Genomic DNA, 21,870 nt, shown 5'->3' with positions numbered 1-21,870 from the left:
TTCCCATTAAAATCAGGATGGTAGAAGCACATGTTGCAGAAGCAGAAATTGACTCACTCGGGTTGTTGTGCACAGTGTCCCTATTCCAGTAAACTGCAAGATCTCCCGTTGTCTATGATGTAGTTGGCCAGGTCTGTGACATGGCCAATTGGAGTACGCCTTTCACCTGCGACCACGTGTCACAATAACCCCCCCCTTAGAATGGTTGTTTGTCCAGCTGCTCCCTGCGATTGACTGGCAACTAGTTCAGGGTGTACCCCGCCTACTGCCCGAGGTCAGCTCGAATAGACTCCAGCAATTACCCCAAGTAGGTTCAGGTAGAACATGCAAAATCCAAACAAGAAGGCCAGAGCCAGAGTTGAACCTTCTGAACCTCTCCTAGAGTATCGCAGTGTTTGTAATTTTTTGAAAGAATTTCATTCCTCTATTTTGATTTCAATGATACCAACAATTGTTGTTCTTTTAGGTGTTCCATGACGAAAAAGTGCTCATGAAACGTTCCTGGGTTGAAGCGGATTACTTTTGCCGAGCTCTTGGGGCCCAACTGGCCAGTTTCCGCCACTATGAGGAGCAGGTGTTTGTGAAGCAACTCCTCAGTACCATGTTTGAAGGGTTGGTACAGGCTCAAAATTACAGGATGTTTAATTAATTGTAAGGTTATTACAGTACATACAAGTGAACTTGCCTCATGCCACGCACATGCACACATATTTCTTCTCAGAACAGAGGGTCGCTGGCTTTGGATTGGCTTCAATAAAAGAAATCCTGAACACCCAGGAGTTTGGGAATGGTCTGATGGTTCTCCTGTAAGTATCCTTTTTATATCCTCCAAAATTCACACACAACCTGTCCAAATTCAGATGCAAAATATAACGGTTTGAAATAGATTAATCTTAAAAAGTACTCTTGAGGCGTAACTAGTGTCCCTAATATTTGTCTCTTATCATGCAATAGTGGAAAAAAATGTTTGTCGTAAGAGACAGTAATTCCACTCATAGGATCATTTTTTACAGTTGCGGATAAAAAAAATAACCATGAGATAGATATCAAATAATTGGTCAAAACGGCTTGCTATCTCTGCTCATTAATATATTTTGACTGCTTTATGCAGGTGATGACCTCCTTCGTGGGGGATAAAAATGATGAGGATGACAGAAGGGACTGCACAGTGTTCAGTGACCTGCCCAACAGCTTCATGTCGCGGCCGTGTGAAAGTAAACACGAGTGGATCTGTAAGCTGGGCAGAGGTAAAAGGCATTTACACAAACTGTCTTAGAGAAGGCGCAATCAAATGATTTACCAAAAAGTGTGTGTATTCATGTTGCAGGAGATCAACTGATAAAACCGTACTGGTACACTGAGCGTAAGTGCGTTGTTTTTATTCCCTGTATAATTTTAAAAACGCTGAATCTCCCCAGCTCAATACCATTGAGTCTATGCAACCGTTTTCACCGATTGTCTTCAAATATTTCGAATGTATTTCAAAACAAATATATATCAATTAATACTTCACTTTTTTAACTCATTCACTGCCAGACATGTACAAAAATGTGTCCACTCCAGTCCCAGGGTTTTTGTTACTGTCACTCGAATTCCAGGACCCACAGAATATTGAGTTTTAGGACTACATAAACGTTCAATGCAGCGTAAGAAACCTTAGACTCTCTTCTTTCATCAGAAAAAAAGGTTATTTTGAGCTTACTTGGTTGTAGCGTTATATACACTGGAAGTGGGGACGGCTGTACAAAAGGCAAAGAGTTAATTCCTAAATTATATGGGTCTGGAGTTAACTGGACTTGAAATGAGGGTGGCTGTCCAAACTATAAACCAATACATATGTAGTGGTTTATATCGCGCTTTAACAAGAACTGAAGCTGGAAATGCTGCCCCTTGTGGAAGAGAAAAACATTGCCAGAGGCCATGGCCAGAGCTTTATCGGCACCCAAACAAGAAAAAACTGTCACGTGCGAGTTGACAGCTAGAGGCGGGGCCGCCTCTCCCCGCCTCCGCCAGCTGCTGTCAATCCCCTAATCACTGGCACTGGGACATTTATACGATTATTACGAGACCCTTCCCGTGCATGCGTGTGCTTCACCCGAGGTGGTGACTGCCGCATCTCGTAAATTTTATTGCCTTCCAGGTTCGCGAGCTTTTGAACCCCCGCGTGCCATTTTGTTTGCTTAGCTTTGTAGGCTGGACGGATCACCCCCGCCATCCTACTCGCTGTACCCCTTCTTTGATTTCTTGTTGTTCTACTCTGGGTCAGTGGATTTATCGGACCCGCGCCTTCAGTAATAAACTCTTTGCAAGTATCGGCGTCTCTGCCGCCTGCTTCGGGATCCAAACCCTTTATCCACATTCCGACGAGTCAGCTGCCTCCTGTCCCAATCGGTACGTGACAAAAACAAAACCCAAACAAATTCAGGAATGGCGCACTACGTCATATTATCAATTCCCGAATAAATTCGTGAATGGCAGTGAATGAGTTCAAGTCAAGATTTGCCTTTTCAATGGAGTTAGCCATTCTAGTTAATTTGGGTAGGGCTTTCCACAGTCCTGAAGTCTGAATAAAAAATACTGAAAAATGTGTTTGAACTTGCCTTCATGAATCAAAGGACATTCCAGGTGCATTTTAGGTTTTCAAAATCCAAATATGCCTAAACCTTTTTGAGTGCTGTGTACTGACCCATAGCTCTCCTACAGAGAGTGAGCCATGGGTATTTTATCGTGGAGCAGAGTACCTGGTGGCCAAGCAACCCTTCAACTGGGACGCCGTCTCTCTTGCCTGTCAGATGATGGGAGCTTACCTGCTGTCCGTTCACACCAGGGCGGAGCTGAATTTTGTTCAGGAGCGGTTGCGACGGGTTCGTTTGTTCACAGATCTGGTTTCGAAATCACACAGAGTGTGACTGTGCAGCAGTTGACATCTGTGCTACAAAAAAACTGATCGTCATTTTGACTTTTGATCATTTCACTTACTATTTTTAGATAGTATTTAGAGGATCACAATTTCTTCTTGATAACTTTTCACAACCTCTACGCACAATGGAAGTGATATAAATCCAAGAACAATGAAGGGCGGTACATTTATTGATGCCTTTTCTCTCTGTGTCTCTAATCAGCTGTCCCTCGGCCCCACTGACTGGTGGATCGGTCTTACCATTGACCGGCATGAAGATGGAGAGGAGGTCAGGTGTGTGTGTGTGTGTGTGTGTGTGTGTGTGTGTGCGTGGGTGTGTGTGTGTGTGTGCGTGTGCGAGTATTGCAGCTGTTGAACTCATTCACTGCCAGACGATGTGCAAATATGTGTCCACTGCAGTGCCAGGGGTTTTTTTCCACTCAAATTGCAGGACCCACACAATATTTAGTTTTAGGACTACATAAACATTCAATGCAGCGTAAGAAAGCTTAGACTCTCTTCTTTCATAAGAAAAAATAATAATTTTGAGCTTACTTGGTTGTAGTGTTATCTGCACTGGAAGTGGTGACGGCTGGACAAAAGGCAAATGCTGCCCCCTTGTGGGAGGAAAAAACACGACCAGAGGTCTGACCAAAGCTTCATGCGCAACGCCCCCACAAGAAAAGACAAAACGCAAACAAATTCGAGAATGGGGCTCCACATCACGGTTTTCAATTCCCGAAAAAAATCGGGAATGGCACTGAATGTGTTAATGCAGAGGTCTCAAACTCAATTTACCCGGGGGCCGCTGGAGGCAGAGTCTGGGTGAGGCTGGGCCGCATCAGGATTTTCACAAGAAAAGCAAAGATAAAACATTCCAATGTTCTCAAAATCTTTATTTATAACACACAAAAAAATGAATTAAATTAATAAATGGAAAAATGAATAAAAAATAAATTAACCAGTCATATGTCTATGTAAGCTCTCAGTCGTACAGGAGTGGTCCATCAATGAAAAGGTTTCTTCAGCCGTCATCTGTACACCTTTGGAGGTGTCGGACGTTTTGCTTCTTATCCAAGAAACTTCGTCAGCCAAGTAAAAGAGCTTAGTTTGCTGACGAAGTTTCTTGGATAAGAAGCGAAACGTCCGACACCTCGTTTCATGGGATATACTTTCAATTGAACATGTACACTTCCAGAATGGACATAGACATTTTCAAGATTACGTCCGACACCACGTTTCGCTTCTTATCCAAGAAACTTCGTCATCCAACTAAAAGAGCTTAGTTTACTGACGAAGTTTCTTGGATAAGAAGCGAAACGTCCGACACCTTCAAAGAAGTACAGATGACGGCTGAAGAAACCTTTTCATCGATTAACCCGTCATAAATAAATAAAATAATTATAATGATCATAAGGCAGATCGAGACGACTGAAAAAAAACAAAGGAAACTAATTATTTTAATAAAGTTTCAAATGTCTGTATTCACAGTTCTTTAACCTTTAACTTTCTTCACATAAATAAAATTTTGAACATGAACTGTCCTGAACATGGCTTCTCTTGCCTACTTCTTGCTGCTAGAGACCTGGCAGTGCTTCTTTTCACAAAGCCGAGCCACATTTGGCTTGAGGGAGGAGGCAGTGGAGACATTTAGTAGTGCTTGAAGATGCTCACCAGTAAGTCTGGACCAGTACTTGGACTTATTGAAGTTTAAGGTGGAGAAGTGCTTCTCACATAAGTATGTGCTCCCAAAAAGACACATGGTCCGCTTAAACATTCGGGAAAGTTCAGGGAAGCTGGAGGTTAACTCTCTCAAACATTGCCCAAGCTTGTCTGCTTCTCCATTCACATCCCTGAACTTGGCTTTGAGTGCAGAGTGGCACTGTAGGTCACAGAGCTCCATTTGGAACAAAGGAGGGGCATCTTGCACATCAAAAGAGAATGGGTCCGCAAAAATTTGAAATGTGGCTTTGTGCGTCTTGAGGTCTGCAAATCTGTGATAAAATTCCCTCTGTAACTCCAAAATGGTGGTTTGTTCCATGGTTTGTTCAGCGGTTTGTTCAGCTCCACACACAAGTTTCATTCATATCAATCATGCAGGCCGCGCTAACATTAATCTTTCATGTCAAGGCAGGCTACAAAATATTCTTTCGGGGGCCGTAGTTGGCCCGCGAGTTTGAGACCCCTGAGTTAATATATTTCTATGACTTGCTTTCAGGTAATTATACTTCATCGCCATATTATATTGGAGGGATACAGTGAAAAGGAAAAGTACGACATAACTATTTAATACAACTTGAAATCATTCAACTCTGCCTATTACCTAACTTCAATGACTGAATTGTTTTATCAAAACCCACGTACAGGTAGGATGACCTGAGATTCTATGCCTTCACCTGCCGAAAACCGGGATTGAACCAGGGACCTTTAGATCAGAATCAGAATCAGAATACCTTTTTTCGTCCCACAATGGGGAAATTTGCAATCTTCAATCTAATGCTCTCCCAACTGAGCTATTTCAGCTCATTCAGAACGCCACACTAATGTCTACTAATCAGAATCAGAAATCAGAATCAGATGACCTTTAATTGTCCCACAATTGGGGAATTTGCAATTAATTACCTTTTACTTACTGCAGCGTGGTAGTATATGTTCCCGCAGCTGGATTTTCTTCTTTCTTCTTTTCCTTTCGGTTTTTCCCTTCAAGGGGTCGCCACAGCGAATCAGTGTCCTCCATCTTCAGAGGTTTGATTCGCATGTTTGTTTTGGCCAAGGTTTTCCTGACACAACCTTCTGTATTTATCCGGGCTTGGGACCGGCACAAGAAGACTTAGTGAAATTAAGCACCTAGTATTGTTGTCAAAGATTGTTTTGTTTTGTGTTTGCAGGTGGAGTGACAAGACTGAAGTCAATTTTCACAACTGGACACAAGCGAGTGATGGTGAGCACAATAAAAACACTCGGTGGTGTGTCACCATGTCTTCATCAACAGGTAAACAATCAGCTGGTGGTGAGGCATATGCACCAGTGTAACATGGAACTAAGTGTGTGTTGTGTTCTTGCAATGCAGGGAAGTGGACGGCCAATAAATGCAGCAATCTGTATGGATATGTTTGTAAGAGAAAGACTGTCTCTGTTGTGGAGACTCCGAGGGAGCTGCATTACATTGGGCGGTGTCCAGAGAAATGGCTGTACTTTGGACACAAGGTATTCACAAGAGGTTTGCAACTCCAGTCACAAAAATCAGACCTCCGTCCAAAATTTTCACACTTAAAGGACAACTGGCACCATTTTTTTTCCCGAACTGACATCAGAAAAACGTTTTATAGCATCTAAAATGCCCAAAACACGCAGCCTGATATTTTTAGTCAGTTAGTTAAAGTGTCCCAAAACTACCTCAAAATGACCTCGGAGATGCCGAGTTTCAGAAGGTGACTTTTTGAGTCTTGCCTGTTTACGTATTTTGACACGCCACACAATTGACACACCACTGTACGACAGAGTTGTTTTGTTTCTTTCTATGTTTTCAGTAATTTTCTTCAGAATCATTATCAGAATCATCTTTATTGGCCAAGTATGTTGGATACACAAGGAATTTGTTTCCGGTAGAACACGTTGCACTTAATGAAAAAATACATGACAGATAAGTATTCAAGGGCATTCCTTCATGTAAGTGGTACCTCTCAGGAACAACTGTGAGACAATGTGCAAAGTTTCATGCATAGCAGAAGTGATCAGTGGTCAAATAAAATACTATAACAGCTGTACAGTTGGTGCAGAAAATCAGTGAACCATTTTCAAGTGCTAGTCACTGTATTTGGAGAACAAGTGTGCAATTATGCAGGTTTCCATGAGCACCTCAAAGTGTCTGGCGCTAGACATTATAGAGGTCAGCAACAGGGGCTCAAGTGAGTAGAGAGCTAGAGCTACGCTGTACAATTATTATAACGGGATGCTGTTCCACAGGGTTGTGCAAATTTGCAAAGAGCCACTATACCAGAATCAGAATCATCTTTATTGCCAAGTATGTAGAACACACAAGGAGTTTGTCTCCAGTAGAACACGCTGCACTCATATCATAATAAGAAAAATTGAGGGACTAAACTGTTTTATTTGGGTTACTGTTTAGAGAGTTAATGGCTTGGGGAAGAAGCTGTTTAAATGTCTTCTGGATTTGGTGCGCATGGATCGGTCGCGCCTGCCTGATGGCAGAAGCTGGAAAAGGTGGTGGGAAGGGTGCAGAGGGTCCAGTAGGATTTTCCACGCCCTTGTTCGGATTCTTGCAGTGTGCAAGTCCTCGAGAGTGGGTGGGGCGATGCCAATGATTTTTTTATGCCGTCCTAACTGTCCGTTGACTGTTTGCTGGATTTGGTGTGCATGGGTCAGTAGCTGGAAAAGGTGGCGGGCAGATTTCCTGAAGTTCATGATCATCTCGGCCGTCTTGAGCATGTTCAGCTCTCGGTTGTGTCGGCAGCATCAGAGCTCCAGCGTGTATCATACATTGTGAAACAAATTTATGAACTCACTTTCAATTTCTGAAGTCCCAAGTACACAATTGCATGGCCAGACACTGCAATTGACACTCTCAAAAGTTAGAAAACTTACATACCGGTAACATACACTGATATCTCCAAATTACTGTTCTTGCAGGTGAGCAAACAGGTGATATTTTTATTCAATTCGCAACTCAGGGAACAGTTGTCATGATCTGGTTGGCGACCAATGGGTGGTGCGGTCGGCCCCGCCTGCACCTGCACAGGTGCTGGTCATCCCGATCAGTGGCAGATTGCCACATTCGGATTGGCGACCAACGGGTAGCGCTGTCAACCCTGCCTGCAGCCTCACAGGTGCTGGTCGTTCGAATCAGTGGCAGTCAAAAGGACTCCCGGCATGACCATTCGGCGTCGGGTCATTGTATGCAATTGTATGCATTGTGCATTGTGTATGCATTGTATGCTGTGCATGTGTTTGTTTCATCTTGGCAAACTTTTACTCTTGTTTTTTTGATAGTTTGTATTGTTCTGTTCAAATGATTTTGATGTTTTAGATTTTGTTCCTGTTGACTTAATTTTAATACAATTTCTCAAATACAACCTGCTGCTCCCTCCTTCCTGCTTTATGGGATCCACAACTGCCATCAGCACCTTGCAAACCGTGACAACAGTCCCATACTGTAAATGTTTGTTGAATAATTCCCTTCATTCTAAATTTAGTATCGGCGTTATTATTGATTCCAGGGTGTTCTGGAAAATTTTGGGGGGAAATAATGAAACATCAACAAAAACGCTCGCTAAAGTAATGCAGCATCCCTACATTTGAACTGGTTCTCTGTTCTGCAGTTTAATTTCCCATTGAGGGATTATATTGTTAGTATAATAACCGGAATTAAATGTAAAATCAACAAATAAGTATCAATAAAAACATTTTAAAAATCAAACCATTCATTCATCCTTTCTCTCATTCAATGATTAACTTTTGCAATTGCTTATGGAAGTAAACAGAGAATCAGAATCGGAAAACCTTGATTCGTCCCACAATGGGGAAATTTGCAGTCCACAGCAGCAATTCCAAAGGGGATGGGGCGGGGTGGGGGCGTGAAAGAATAGAAAACAAGATATTCTAAGCATAGCAAAACAAAGATGTCAACTGTATACTGTAAATGTTTAAAACCGTTTCATAAAAAACTGTACATAGTGCAAGTATCAAGAAAGGCATATTGATATATGTAGCTGTATTGCATTGCATATTTACAAGTGTCCCGTTTTTTTTAATACACAATTCTGGCGGAATTGTGTATTGAATAAACTGTAACCAAGTGGAACGTCACCTTGCTCCTTTGCTTCTCCATCATTTGAAGGCAACCACTTGGAAATGAGACATTTCCTTTTGTGTGCATGTGCAGTGTCTCTTGCTTCACCTTCCTGACACGCCAAGCGAGGGAAAGAGCTGGAACGATGCCCGGTCCATCTGCTCTTCTTTCCAAGGTTCTCTCGTGGCTATAGAAGATGAAATTGAACAAGGTATATTTTTTAGACTGGCTGAATTAAAATCATCTCATCTTGTTGAAGGGGAAACCCATTCACCCTCCCCAGCCTTTCCCCCAAAGGTGGACATTACATAACATGTAACGCAAAAAAAAATAAAAAATAAATAATATTTCTTCACATGATTCTATTTTATTTAATTTATCAAGTCCAAATATATGTTGATGTGATGTAATGATAATTAGCAATGCATTCATTTAAAGTGAACATATTTTGAATCATTCATAATCAAAGCTGGCGGCCCGGTAGTCCAGTGGTTAGCACGACGGCTTCACAGTGCAGAGGTCGCCGGTTCGCGACCCGCTCTGGCCTCTCTGTGTGGAGTTTGCATGTTCTCCCCGGGCCCGCGTGGGTTTCCTCTGGGTCCTCCGGTTTCCTCCCACATTCCAAAAACATGCAAGGCAGGCAGATTGAACGCTCCAAATTGTTCTTCGGTGTGAGTGGGAGAGTGACTGCGGTTTGTCTCTGTGTGCCCTGCGATTGGCTGGTAACCAATTCAGGGTGTCCCCCGTCTCGTGCCCGAAGACAGCTGGGATAGGCTCCAGCACCCCCCACGACCCTAGTGAGGAATAAGCGGTACGGAAAATGGATGGATAATCTAAACTGTGACAAAGGTTTTATCTCCCAGCAAATAAATATAACTTTATATAAACTAATAGTACATTATGGTGTAACATATGAACATCCAAAACATCTTTTGTACGTGTGTGTGTGTGTGTGTGTGTGTATGCATGTGTGTGTGTGCGCGGACGTGCATGTGTGTATTTCTGTGTATTTCTTCCTCTTTTATGTCATTGTGTGTCTTTTTCATGCAGCATACATCACCATGCTGCTTCAAGGAATCTCTGTAGGTGTGTGGATTGGTCTGTGGAATCAAGACACCATGAAATGGACGAATGGGAGACCAGTTACCTATACCAACTGGTCTCCCATTGAACCAAAGAGCTTCCTCAATGTAAGCACTTGTGAAGAGAGTTTGACTTTCGGTGATAAGAGAAACAATATATCTATTTTGTATTGTTATAAACTTATCAAATTACTTCGATATATTAAAACACACGGAAAAGCATGCTAAGGTCCCCAAATCAAAGGCAAAGTTTTCTTGCTACAGCCTGTTTATTTGTCACTGTTAGTTTAAGTTCACTTTAAAACGGACACTGGTACAATTTAACACACACAAAATAATGCAGATTGACTTGCTTCAAGCTAACTATTCCACTTTTAAATCATGATGTCCTTGAATAATTTCTCACCCAAATTGTCAAAAAAACACATTGAATCGTCTTTTGTGGAGAGAGGCATACCCCTAATAACTGAGGTCCAAACTATGAACCAATATGGTGGGGGATTTACATCACAGAATGGTGACAACATAAATTTGCTTTCTGACACAATGAAACGTGGAAAATACTAAGGGAGTGTACTCCAGTACTCCATGCTAGTCTTTGTCGGTGAAGATTTAATACATTTTTAATAAATGTGCATATGTCAACTGATATGGATATGTACTGTAATATAACTGCAGGAGGACATGTTGCTCACTGGCTTTGCTGATGAACCTCTGTGCACAGTGTTGTCCAACAACCACAACGTGCACTTGACAGGGAAGTGGTATGATGAGAAGTGTAGTGAGGACGGCTATGGCTTTGTTTGCCAAAAACCTCAAGGTAAGAGCCCAAAAAGAAAACTGTTAAAACCAGTTCTATTCCCATGTTTTATTTGATTATTGCCATCAAACTAATTACATTTACTATTATCAATGTAGAATGCAATGGCACCTTAATTTCCCCATTGAAATGGATGGAAATTTCATTCATCCATTTCAACCTCACGCGTAAATTAAGTCACAAGTATCAGCAAACAGTGGCCACATTACAATCATCACAATATAATGTCAGTGTTGTCTGAAAAAGTGAGAATTATTTCCTCTGTAAAGACAGAATTTGTTGTTCAGCTCTCTCACCTTATATTGTGAAGGAAAACATATTCCAAAGAGCAACTGGACATGAGTATGATTTGATCGTGACCGCAAAACCCATTTGTTGTTCCGATAGAGATCTTACTTACAATCACTATTTTCTTATTTTAGACACATCCAAACCGCCCACCCACTCATCTCGCCACCCACTCCACGACAGCATTGAGTACAAAAGTCGCAATTACAAGGTAGTTTCAGGCAACATGAGCTGGTATGACGGTATGCATATGTGCATGGAGAATGATTCGGAGCTAGTGAGCATCACTGATGCCTACCACCAGGCTTTCCTTACGGTACTTGTCAATAGATTGGGAGTCCCGCATTGGATTGGACTATACAGCCAAGATGTAAGTGACCATTTTTGCAATTTTTGCTCAAGATACAGTTAATGCCTCAGTTTTGTACTTGCTCACACACCAATGGCTATTCACCGCTTGAGTTGAAAACCTCCAAATTATGAATTATTCCCTGTCTGTCCTGGAAAGCAACATCATTGTATAACAACAAAAAAAAAATCACAATCGACCTCTGTTGTGACAATACTGTGCAGCAAATTTAATTTCATTCACTGCCAGATGTGAAAAAATGTGTCCACTCTAGTTCCAAGATTTTTGCCGTTGTCACTCGAATTCCAGGACCCACAGAATATTGAGTTTTAGGACTACATAAACATTCAGTGCAGCGTAAGAAACCTTAGACTCTCTTCTTTCATCAGTAAAAAAGTTAATTCCTAAATTATATGGGTCTGGAGTTATATGAGCTTGAAGTGAGGGCAGCTGTCCAAAATACAATGCAATACATACATATTGATTTCTATAGCGCTTTAACAACAACTGAAGCTGGAACAAAGCGCTAACATGGAGAAAAGGGAAATGCTGCCGCTTGTGGAAAAGAAAAAACATTTCCAGAGGCCATGGCCAGCCTTTTATTGGAACCCAAACAAGAAAAAAAGAACACATTCGGGAATGGCGCTCCACGTCATATTTTCAATTCCCAAATTAATTCATGAATTGCAGTGAATGAGTTCACAACCAGTAGTAAATAGATAACTAATTTTGAGTGTAAGGATCAGGCCCCATTCCTCCAGAGTGCCACTTCATCTTGATTGAACGTGGCATAATTATGTTTGTTTACAGAGCGGGATCAACTACCAATGGTCAGATGGCAGCGATACTGTGTACACACACTGGGATTCCGCTGAAGATGACTTTGAGATCGGAGAATGCGTGTACATGGATGTGAATGGAGGATGGCGGCGTGCTGACTGTGAAATTCTTCTTCCGGGAACTTTGTGCCACATTTCTCCGCCACGTAAAATTGAAACTCCCAAATATTAATTCAACACTGATTACAGGTTCTTTGTGTTTTTAATTAGAAACAGATAGTTGCAAAGCAGTGCAGAATTCAGGTTTAAAAGTTGCAGTAAATTTCCATCAGAAATTAAGCTGGTGAATTTGGCAAACATTCAAATTTGGAAATTTACCATGAGAATTATGGCAATTAAATGAGAGTTGAGGTGAATATAATTAAAATGTGTCATAGGTATAAATATTAACATTTTGTTATAATTATACAGCCAGACTAAACCATATACTGTAGTTAAAAGACGAATGTATGCGTTAAGTCGAACTGCAAGTTAAAGTTCCCCATTAGGGCAAACCTTTCATTTTGTTAGTGTATATTCATGTGTTCATAATAATTCCCAGTGGGGAAAAATTCCACGATTTTCACAGACCTGTGAAGAACACAAATGTTTTCTGGTCTCCATTGCAGGTAATAAGCCATTTATCTCATATGAAAATGTGTGTCCCTCCACGTGGGTGAAATTTGGACGTGGCTGTTACAATTTTGAGCCTCTGGTGCAGAAACTGACGTTTGAGGAGGCACGTGAGCACTGCAGACGGAAACGTAGGGTACCACTACATCTATTTTCTGATGCTTCTCTTGTTCAGGGATGCAGTTAGGTTTTTCTATATACATAAAGCACAAATCAATTTATTGAGTGTTTTTTTTTTTCTTTTCTAGTCAACACGTCAGATGTCCTGTCCATCGAGAATGATTTAGAGAACCGCTTTGTCCTGGAGCAGCTGCAGACTTCAGGGTTCCTTCACCAGAACATGTGGTTGGGGCTTTACTTCAACATTGACAGTGAGCGTCTTCTTACTACAGTATTTGGAGAGAGATAAAGATAGAGAGGGAGGGAGAGAGAGAGACAGAGAGCAAGATAAAGAGAGAAATAGAGAGAATGACAGACACAGAGAGAGGAAGAAAGAGAGAGAGAGAGAGACAAAGAGAGAGAGAGATAGTGAGAGAGAGAGTTTCGAATGCTTGTAGCTGCAGTTCCATGTCCATCCTTTGGGGTCAGTATTGGTCCAGCAATGCCAAGTTGGTTGGAGTTGTCCCAATAATGTTCAGTAGTGAAAAAAAACATCACAAGATAGTTACTCCATAAGTCGGAAAAAAAGTTCTTCGTCAGGACACAAGTACCAAAAAACGCACAATACAATACTGTACATCCCAATTAATTTAGTTCACAACAGCTGAAGCTGTAACAAAGCACGTAACAAATACACTTTGTACTATTACGCAAAATTGTCATACTTGAATATACTTGTAGATCATGGGTGTCAAACAGCGGTCCTGGAGTTTTTCATTTCTCCCTGCTACAAGACACCTGATTCAAATTATTAGCTGTGTTGCAAAAGAGGGAGATGGAAACGTACAGGAAAGCGCCTCTCGAAGACACGACTTTGAGTCCCATATTGTTGATAGACCTGGAGCTAGATATCGAGAAGACTGTTTGGAGTACAGGCTTTCCGTCGTAAAAACATTCAGCTACTTTGGCAAAGCCTGGGATCAAACCAGGGACCTTTAGATTTTCAGTCTAACACTCTCCCAACTGAGCTATTTCAGCTTCATTGCTTCTTTTTTGGCGTTCAAGAGCCATGTAACATGTCTTTCCCTTCTAGCGGATTCTATGGCTTGGGTCGACGGTTCACCTTTGGACTACAGCAGCTGGGCCAGCAAAGCTCCAGACTTCAAATCACCGACTGCAGACACCTGTGTAACCACCCGGGCAGTTGATGCAGTGTGGCGCTTGTTGGGGTGCACTGAACGACATGGCTTTGTCTGCAAAACAATCTCAGGTGACCCAGGAATGTCTTGAAGAAATAATGGAGCATTTGGAAGTTACCTCTAACGCACGCTATGAAAATGCTCCCATTCAGACTACTGAAACATTCTTTCACATACTGATGTTTATTTATTTATTTTTGCTCACTAACAGTATTAAAACGCTCCCATTCCAGAAATATGCTTATACACACCGCTGAAACGCTCTCACACGTACTAATGAAACCTTTCTTGTACACAATGCATAAATACCCTGACTATTTTTCACACACAAACTACAGAAGACATCCCATCACTAATGAACTACTCTCACACACACTTTTTTTGCACCGAGAAACAGCAGAAACACTCTCATTCTACTTAAAATGCCTTTCAGTTACTCGTGAATCATTTTCATTGAAACATGAAATTATTTCACACACACTAAAAAGCCAGCACACACTACTGACCGTTTCTCAAACATAGTACAAAAACACTCTCACACCATAAATGAAATGCTCTCTCACACTGATGGTTTTTTTCTGACACGCCTGACTGAAACCCTCTCATTTGCATTAATAAAACACTCACACACTACACAAAAGGAAAAATAAAACTCACACAGTCTACTCTCTTGTAGATGTAACGACTGAGGTGGAAGTGGAACCATACAATGGTAAAGTGGACTTTAATTGCAATTTAACTCACTTTTTGGGCAATATAATAGGTGTTATGTGACAGTTTTTTCCATTGCTCCTGTGACGATATGGTGCATGTTAACATTCTGAGCTCTTTGCTGACTATTAACTTAACTGTAATAACATTTCAGATGGGTGGGTATTTGTCATTTCCAAAATCCAAATTGTACCTTGTTGTATGTTTCTGTGATAATGTGCTTCAAAACCGACATTATTTTTTCGATTATTTGTTCACTGTCTGAAATGAAACAATGGGATGGATTGATTTTCATTTAATAGTCACCACTTTCTTTTAGGTTTACTACCAGATTACATCATGTATTGATTTTTCGGGCAACATAGCAATTTCCTGTTATTTTACTTTCTTGAAAGAGGCATTTAATGGCTTACTGCACTCAAATGGAGCAAGTGGTTGACAACCTTGGCGATATCCTAAACCCGCTATTGTGTACTTTGCATTGCAGGATTACATTACGGTGTCATCCTTGCTGCTGTGCTGGTGGCTGTGTTGATCTTTGCTCTGCTGGCAGGAGCACTGTGTTTTGCTTACAAAAGAAATGCTGCACATTTTCGGGGTCTCCCTGCACTCAGTAGTGCCTATTACCGACAATCTGGCTCCCAAGCTACAGAGTCTGATGGTAATGTGCTGATCACCGAGCTGGAAGATCATTCAGGATAACGTTACAGACTGACATTGCTACAATGCTTCAAACCAGTGTTGAGATCTAAACTTTCTAATTAAATATTCGAAGGTGAATAAGAAAACCATTTGAGCATTTTTCCCCATTGGTCCATGCACTAGGTCAGGAGTCAGCAAGCCAATATTTTGAGCCATTTTTGACCCCCCCAAAAAATATAATCCCAACTGGAGCAGCAAAAAATAAAAAGCCTTCTATAAGCCTCATAACGGAGGCAATGCATGCGGTACAGTAATGAGCCTTCATGATTAAATTAAATGATAAAATTTGGATAACGGCGTATCAAGGTTAACTTTTTCTGTGAGGGCAAAAAGCGGACTCACACATGGCTCTTAAAAATTAGATCAGCGAAAAGAAAAATATGCTCAAATATTCAATTTGACATTGCCCACAGAAAAGAATTTAGTGCCGAAACCCAGGGACCTTTAGATCTTCAGTCTAACACTCTCCCAACTGAGCTATTTCGGCCTGTATGTAGGTAATTTTTAAGAGGTCAGATCACAAAAGGGAAAGGGATGCCGAGAATGCAAATCAGGTTGATTATGATATTGATTTGGATAGCAGTTGAGTGCAATCACTGTTAGATGATAAAATACTTAAATGCTTGTCATTCTCTTGAAAGCAGATTGTGGTCAAAAATAAAATATTTTGTAATCTACTCTGTACATTTGGATTACGGTCCAATTGATTTTTTTGAAACTCCGCTTGTCATAGCTATTTTGTCAGTATTACCAATGCTAGACGCAAGCATTGTTGTTGTAAAAGCAAGGCTTTCTGAAAGGGCTTTGAAGTTCTGTTTGTGATGAAATGTAGGGAAGGGAGGGGAATCACGGTAAAATCAGACAAGAGGTTTTACTTATTTTTGAATGTTGCTGCGTCAATGACCATTTTGTCTTTGGGGGTGTTTTATAGAGCATCTTAATCTTTATGAAGTTCATAGAGTTGCTTGTTCTGTAGCCACAAGGGGACACAAGCCAGTGCCCGGATAAATTCAGAGGGTTGTGTCAGGAAGGGCATCCGACGTAAGAGCTTGGCCAAAACAAACATGCATATCAAACCTCTTAATATAGATGACACTGATTCAGTGCGGCGACCCGTAAAAGGAAAAGCCATTAGGAAAAGAAGAAAAAAGACCAATACTAGATGTAAAAACAGGTTGCTTTGTTGTGTTGAAAGTTGTTTAACCTCAAACCTCATCAGGATATGGAAGGCTGTTGCCTCCAAGCATTATTCCATTTCCTTGACATCCTGCTTAATCTTTTTGTCCTCACCAATAAATCAGTTCAGCACAGATCTAGTAGAAAATAGATGAGTGCACAAGTGCTAATTTTGTGCTGCTATGAGTTTCAACCTTGCTTCGAAAGTACTACTCTGCACACCTCTGCATACCACTATAATCCTCAAGTAGTACAGGTACATGTATCACATGAGTAGCCACATGGACCTGTGTAAAAGCACCAAAAAGTCCATTAGTAGCTGTTCTACAGTGCCAAAGTTCTACTACCGAGGAGAAAGAGTGTACTGGTACATCGATCTTAAGATGGATATCAAGGACATCCAATAAAGGTTCAAGCAAACGGCTTTCTGTACAAGATAACATATTACTGGACGTGTTATTTGTTGTTAAGCACGTTATAAACTGTAAATTGCATATTTGCGTGTATTCCAATAAATCCAAGAAGGTTCCAAAAAATGGTGAGACAAATTATACATGAATACTGTTTTCATTTGTGGGTAACAAAATACATTTTGTATTTCAATGTCCTACTTTGTGTGATATCATACAATTCTTGCCACACCTTTTTTTAGAGTTTTAAGGTCAAGCGATAAAGCAATAACACTGTGTTAATGATCTCAATCGAGGTCACGAGTTGTCAGAGAGACCCAATTCTAAAAAAATTGTTGACAAAAGTGCAGCTATTATCAGTCTGAAGAGAATCCAACAGCAGGATAGAATGAATAATTCATGAGGATTAAAACTGCAGCAGCTGCACTTTTCAAAAACAAAAGGTTAAAATCAATTTGCCTGAATATATAAGCATCAAATGTTTAAAAAGGTATTAATTCTGCGTTTCTGGTTTCTCAAAATAATTTGTTCAAATAGCAAAATGGAAAAATGGTTCCCCTGAAAATCATTGAAAACACAACTCACAACTAAATATTTGAATTGCTGAAATTGCAATAACATCAGAATGACAAGGCTTGACGACGACAGTCATGTTGTCAATATTATAGGATATTCTATTCTCATATAAATCTATTCTCATATAATTTGCTGAAATTTACAGACGGTTGAGTGGATGGATATTTTTATATTGCAAGTGTATTTTAATGTGTGTGCTGTTTATTATTCAGATGAGGTATAAGTACTCACACTAGTCAAGGAAAGGCATGCCCAATTTGAAACGTGGGATGTATAAATAAACATCTGTACACATAATCTTCACCTTTATTTTTCTTCAATGGGCAGCTGTACTTCTACTATCTTAGAATATGACTTCTTTTTTCACCCCTGATGTGGAAAACGTAAGATAATTAAACAATCATAGTAGACACCAACACTCTGTAACAAACCAAAATGTGTACATATAGCACCCAAAAATAGTTCGGGTTTTTTGTCCGTTTTTTTGTCAATCATTGAACATTACGTATAGTATTTGCAAACGCATTTTCTTTTGAAGCGGTCACGTTTGTAGGCAGGAAACCGGAAGCTTTATCTATTTTGTATGTTGAACCGGAAACTTCACAATCTTACATTATAAACTTGTTGAAATCGTTGCAGCGTGACTTAGTGGTGGGAATTCCGGCTCTTTTTAGAGATCCGGTTCTTTTTGTATCGGCTCACCAAAAATAACCGGCTCTTTCGGCTCCCAAAATGATCCTCTATTTTATTTTATGCTTAAATTAATTTCATTCCAAAAAATTCTTGTGTAAAATGAATTACTAACATAAAAAAAAATACAATATATCTTTTTTTATGGCTTTATTTCGATTGTTCTCAATATAAAACATGAAGTACTGAAAATAAAGTACAAAAACCCATCTGTGTGTGTTGTGCGTGTGTGTGTTAGCGTGTTCTCTTTTACCACGCGGGCTTCAACCGAAGAGGGGCGGGCGCAGAAGTCGCTTCATTAGTCGGTTCGTTCGCGAACGACACATCACTTAGCTTGTACAATTGACAGCGGGCTCGGACGATTACCGTGCCCCCAGTCTTTTCACTTTCGTTATTCACGAAAGAAATTGTCCCCACTTTCTTTTAATGATCAATTCTCCACTGAAGATGCAATCTTTATGACTTTGGCAAGAAAAGGATAATTTTAAAAAATGTTACGAACGAGGACACTTTGTTTGTTGTTGGCGTTTGGGACAACTATATTGAACAGGATATGCTCGACTGTTGGTAAGCAGCTGCATGCAAAATGTACCTCATACTTTAGCTTCCCCACCACCACAGGAGGAGGGCGAAGTTTTGTAATGCCTGTTAAATTTGTCTCTTATCCTTTAAGAGTTTCTCCCACTCACAAACGAGGACAATAGCTGCTGACCTACTGAGCAACAATAACAGGCGCAAAACAATCAGTTAAAAAATAATCATTTCAATCAATGTTTTTTGTTTGACATTATTCATAAAGTTAAATGCTGTTCACGTGGAGTCTGATCGAATCACTAACTAGTCTTTCCAGTTGTTTTTGCCTATCTATCAACTTAAACCGAGTATTGTTAAACAATGTAAATTGATACAAACATCGCGTGTAATTGTCGACATTCAGGGGCGTGTCCGCTGGATGCATGTTCGAAATCAGTGGAGAGATCCGGAAAGATAAATCGATACGACATTACGCGAGTATGCATTAAGTCCAGTGGTAAACTGCCAAGGTCAGTAATGCCCATCGTTCTCCACCAACTGAATCACTGACCTGGGTGTGTTGCCTCGGCCTGTTTACTGTCAAACTAAACATGAACTACAAAGAATTACTCATTGTCTGACAAAGCACCCACAAACCTTAGCCTTCAAAAAACACGAGAATACCTTTATCACAAGCATTTGGAGGGGACGAGGCCGTAACATTTTCAATCTGCAATTAAAGGCATTTGCAGTTGAGGTTGACTCCAATTCTATTGGCAGTTTATTCCATTTACACCCAGCATCACAAGTAAATTTAAAAAAAATGTTGATCTGCATTCGTTTTTATTGTTACATGCTTGTACTTTTAAAAACTGCAAGAATGTAATGAAATAATCTATTTTTTAGTGAGATTAAGCAATTATGTGACCTGTATTGTGACCTTAAATGGGCGTGGCCTAGTGATTGAAGTCTATCGCTGTCGCCACGTGTTTAGTTCTGCATATTTGTGTATTTTTATCTTACAATACATGACATAAAGTGCTTCAGTGTAATTTATACATATTACCTTGTGAATCAAGGGTCTACTCTTCTGAAATATGTTTTGTGTTTCAGTGGATGACAGCTTCACCATCCAGCACTCCATCACAGGGAATTGTTTATCAGCTCAGGACTCTGGAAGTTTGGGGGTCTCAGCCTGTGATGCAAACAGCACATCCCACTTTTGGAAGTGGGGCTCGGGTCACCGCCTCTTCCATGTGGCCACCGCCCTCTGTTTGGCGTTGGATGTCCACTCCAAATCTTTGTCCCTGGTGGACTGCGACTCAAACATCCTGTGGTGGCGCTGTCTGGATGGCGCTGTGTTCACTGTCTACCAAATGAGCCTGGTGGTCAGCGGAGGCCAATTAGCAGCCCAGCGGGATGTTCATGACACGTGGGTGAGAGGAGGCTCTCAGGAAAGCATCTGCCGGAGGCCATATCGCAGTGAGTAACATGTGACCAAAACAGGAAGTGTCACCATTAACACCCAAGAACCAGGTTGCCAAATCACTTTAAGTGGCTGGATAGACTCAAGTATATTTTATGGTCCTTTGAGCTGGTATCTCACTGAATAGCGATAGCCTATGAATGCACAGTGTCCATGCTGTGGCTGTCTACGCCTGCCATGACAATGCCTTATCCGTACTACTCCTGTCATTAATCTTCTCCCACATAGCAGCACATTTTTATACCAGCATATGCTAGATATCATTTGCTGCGCTCAACTGAATTTGACTATTAACTGATTTTTATGAAATAAAGACTCATTTGCATTTAGGTCGGAGATTTCGTCTTGAAATATATAAGAATAATACATTACATTTTAAACGCCTTTCAAAGCTCTCAAGGACACTTTGCAGTCACAGACAAGCATAGGTACTATAATAAATAAAATACAATCACAAATAGAATGCAATAAATAAAATACAATTATAAATAGAAACAAGAGAGAGAGCTACACAGAAAATGCCATTTTAAATAGGTGGGTTTTGAGATGGGACTTTGATTTGCCTTTATTAGTCTCGCAGTGGAGAAATTTACATTTCACAGCAGCAAAGTGATGAAAGGAATGAAAGTAGAAAAACAAAATACATGAGCTGAGGGAGGAAGAGGATCTGAGGGAACGAGAGGGAATAGAAATTTGAAGAAGGTCAGATAGGCATGGTGGGGGGCAATGTTATGGATAGCTTTAAATTTATAAAGAAGAATTTTAATGTTGATTCTATATTTGACTGGGAGCCAATGGAGCTCTTGGAGGACGGGTGTGATGTGGTGAAAGGATGAGGTTCTAGTGATGATCCGGGCTGAAGGATTTTGGACGAGTTGAAGTTTATCTGCTCATTCCCTCATTTAAAGGACAACCGACGTCACTTTTTTGTTTTTTAACTGACACCAGAAAAACGTTTTATAGCATCTAAAATACTCAAAACATGCAGTATGATATTTTTAGTCAAATGCAAAACACCAATAAAAATGACTTAAAGTGTCCAAAATCTGCAAAAAATTGAGCTGCGAATTGGGCATTTTCAGAAAGTCCCGCCCCCCTTTCGTGACGTCACGCCAAGACGTCTTGCATTGCTGGTGAATCAAAACAAGGGCTTCAGATTTGGAGAATATGCTTTCTTGTTACACATCCAGTTATGAATATGATTCAAATAGTCCTGATGAGTAAAGCATACATGTTTGCAATCGATTAAAGAATTTATTTGGGCCATTTTGAGGCAACATTGGGGGACAATCTCTCACAAAAAAAAAAGAGGCACAAAATGGCGACCAGCTCCGGTGAGGAATGAATCAGCTCGTTTCCACAGCTCTGATACATTCTTTCCCTTGAGTTTGCCTCCCTCTGCTGGCGGCTTTTGGGTGTAAGACATGGTTTAAAAAAAAAACAGTACAGCAAAATACATTGACGTGATGGAAAGACGCTACAATGCGTCTTTTTTACGGTGAGGAGGCGGTCCTTTTCTGACGTCACGTACGGACTCGTCACCAACTCAAAAACAAGACTTCCTGAATGTTCAGCGCGAGTCTTAAAACGTAAAATATAGCTATATGCGG

At 40.6% G+C, this 21,870-nt stretch overlaps 2 protein-coding genes and 2 non-coding genes across 8 annotated transcripts in view; 2 read left to right on the top strand and 2 right to left on the bottom strand.

Moving 5' to 3' along the window:
* The window catches only part of pla2r1 (phospholipase A2 receptor 1), a 34,506-nt gene extending 19,011 nt beyond the window's left edge, over positions 1-15,495 (top strand). The window contains exons 13-31 of one of the 4 annotated variants that reach the window (XM_088992261.1): positions 467-612; positions 722-806; positions 1,112-1,247; positions 1,328-1,363; positions 2,704-2,864; positions 3,123-3,193; positions 5,788-5,891; positions 5,970-6,106; positions 8,802-8,919; positions 9,759-9,898; positions 10,469-10,610; positions 11,033-11,109; positions 11,203-11,268; positions 12,058-12,232; positions 12,695-12,829; positions 12,947-13,069; positions 13,891-14,067; positions 14,673-14,708; positions 15,195-15,495. In XM_088992261.1, the coding sequence (XP_088848387.1) occupies positions 467-612; positions 722-806; positions 1,112-1,247; positions 1,328-1,363; positions 2,704-2,864; positions 3,123-3,193; positions 5,788-5,891; positions 5,970-6,106; positions 8,802-8,919; positions 9,759-9,898; positions 10,469-10,610; positions 11,033-11,109; positions 11,203-11,268; positions 12,058-12,232; positions 12,695-12,829; positions 12,947-13,069; positions 13,891-14,067; positions 14,673-14,708; positions 15,195-15,409 (2,280 nt within the window). In that variant the 3' untranslated portion in view covers positions 15,410-15,495. Of the gene's footprint in view, positions 1-466; positions 613-721; positions 807-1,111; positions 1,248-1,327; positions 1,364-2,703; positions 2,865-3,122; positions 3,194-5,787; positions 5,892-5,969; positions 6,107-8,801; positions 8,920-9,758; positions 9,899-10,468; positions 10,611-11,032; positions 11,269-12,057; positions 12,276-12,694; positions 12,835-12,946; positions 13,070-13,890; positions 14,068-14,672; positions 14,709-15,194 lie in introns of those variants that run through there. The other 3 variants (XM_088992260.1, XR_016114461.1, XM_088992263.1) reach the window with 3 other exon arrangements.
* trnaf-gaa (transfer RNA phenylalanine (anticodon GAA)) lies at positions 5,297-5,422 on the bottom strand. Its single transcript has 2 exons — positions 5,386-5,422; positions 5,297-5,332 (listed from the first exon to the last, which is right to left on the bottom strand). It is a non-coding gene; the product is annotated as a tRNA-Phe (tRNA).
* On the bottom strand, positions 13,763-13,844 carry trnaf-gaa (transfer RNA phenylalanine (anticodon GAA)). The gene has a single exon. It is a non-coding gene; the product is annotated as a tRNA-Phe (tRNA).
* Positions 15,496-18,609: 3,114 nt separating the features above from the next.
* Positions 18,610-21,870, top strand: part of ly75 (lymphocyte antigen 75) — a 40,531-nt gene continuing 37,270 nt past the window's right edge. For both annotated transcript variants that reach the window (XM_088992256.1, XM_088992255.1), the window contains exons 1-2: positions 18,610-18,828; positions 19,888-20,256. In XM_088992256.1, coding sequence (XP_088848382.1) covers positions 18,753-18,828; positions 19,888-20,256 — 445 coding nt within the window. In that variant the 5' untranslated portion in view covers positions 18,610-18,752. The remainder of the gene's footprint in view (positions 18,829-19,887; positions 20,257-21,870) is intronic.

The sequence above is a fragment of the Hippocampus bargibanti genome, linkage group LG03 (assembly GCF_051943395.1).
Source record: "Hippocampus bargibanti isolate YZ-2025 linkage group LG03, ASM5194339v1, whole genome shotgun sequence".
NCBI lineage: Eukaryota > Metazoa > Chordata > Actinopteri > Syngnathiformes > Syngnathidae > Hippocampus > Hippocampus bargibanti.
This window is presented reverse-complemented; position numbering and strand designations above follow the sequence as displayed.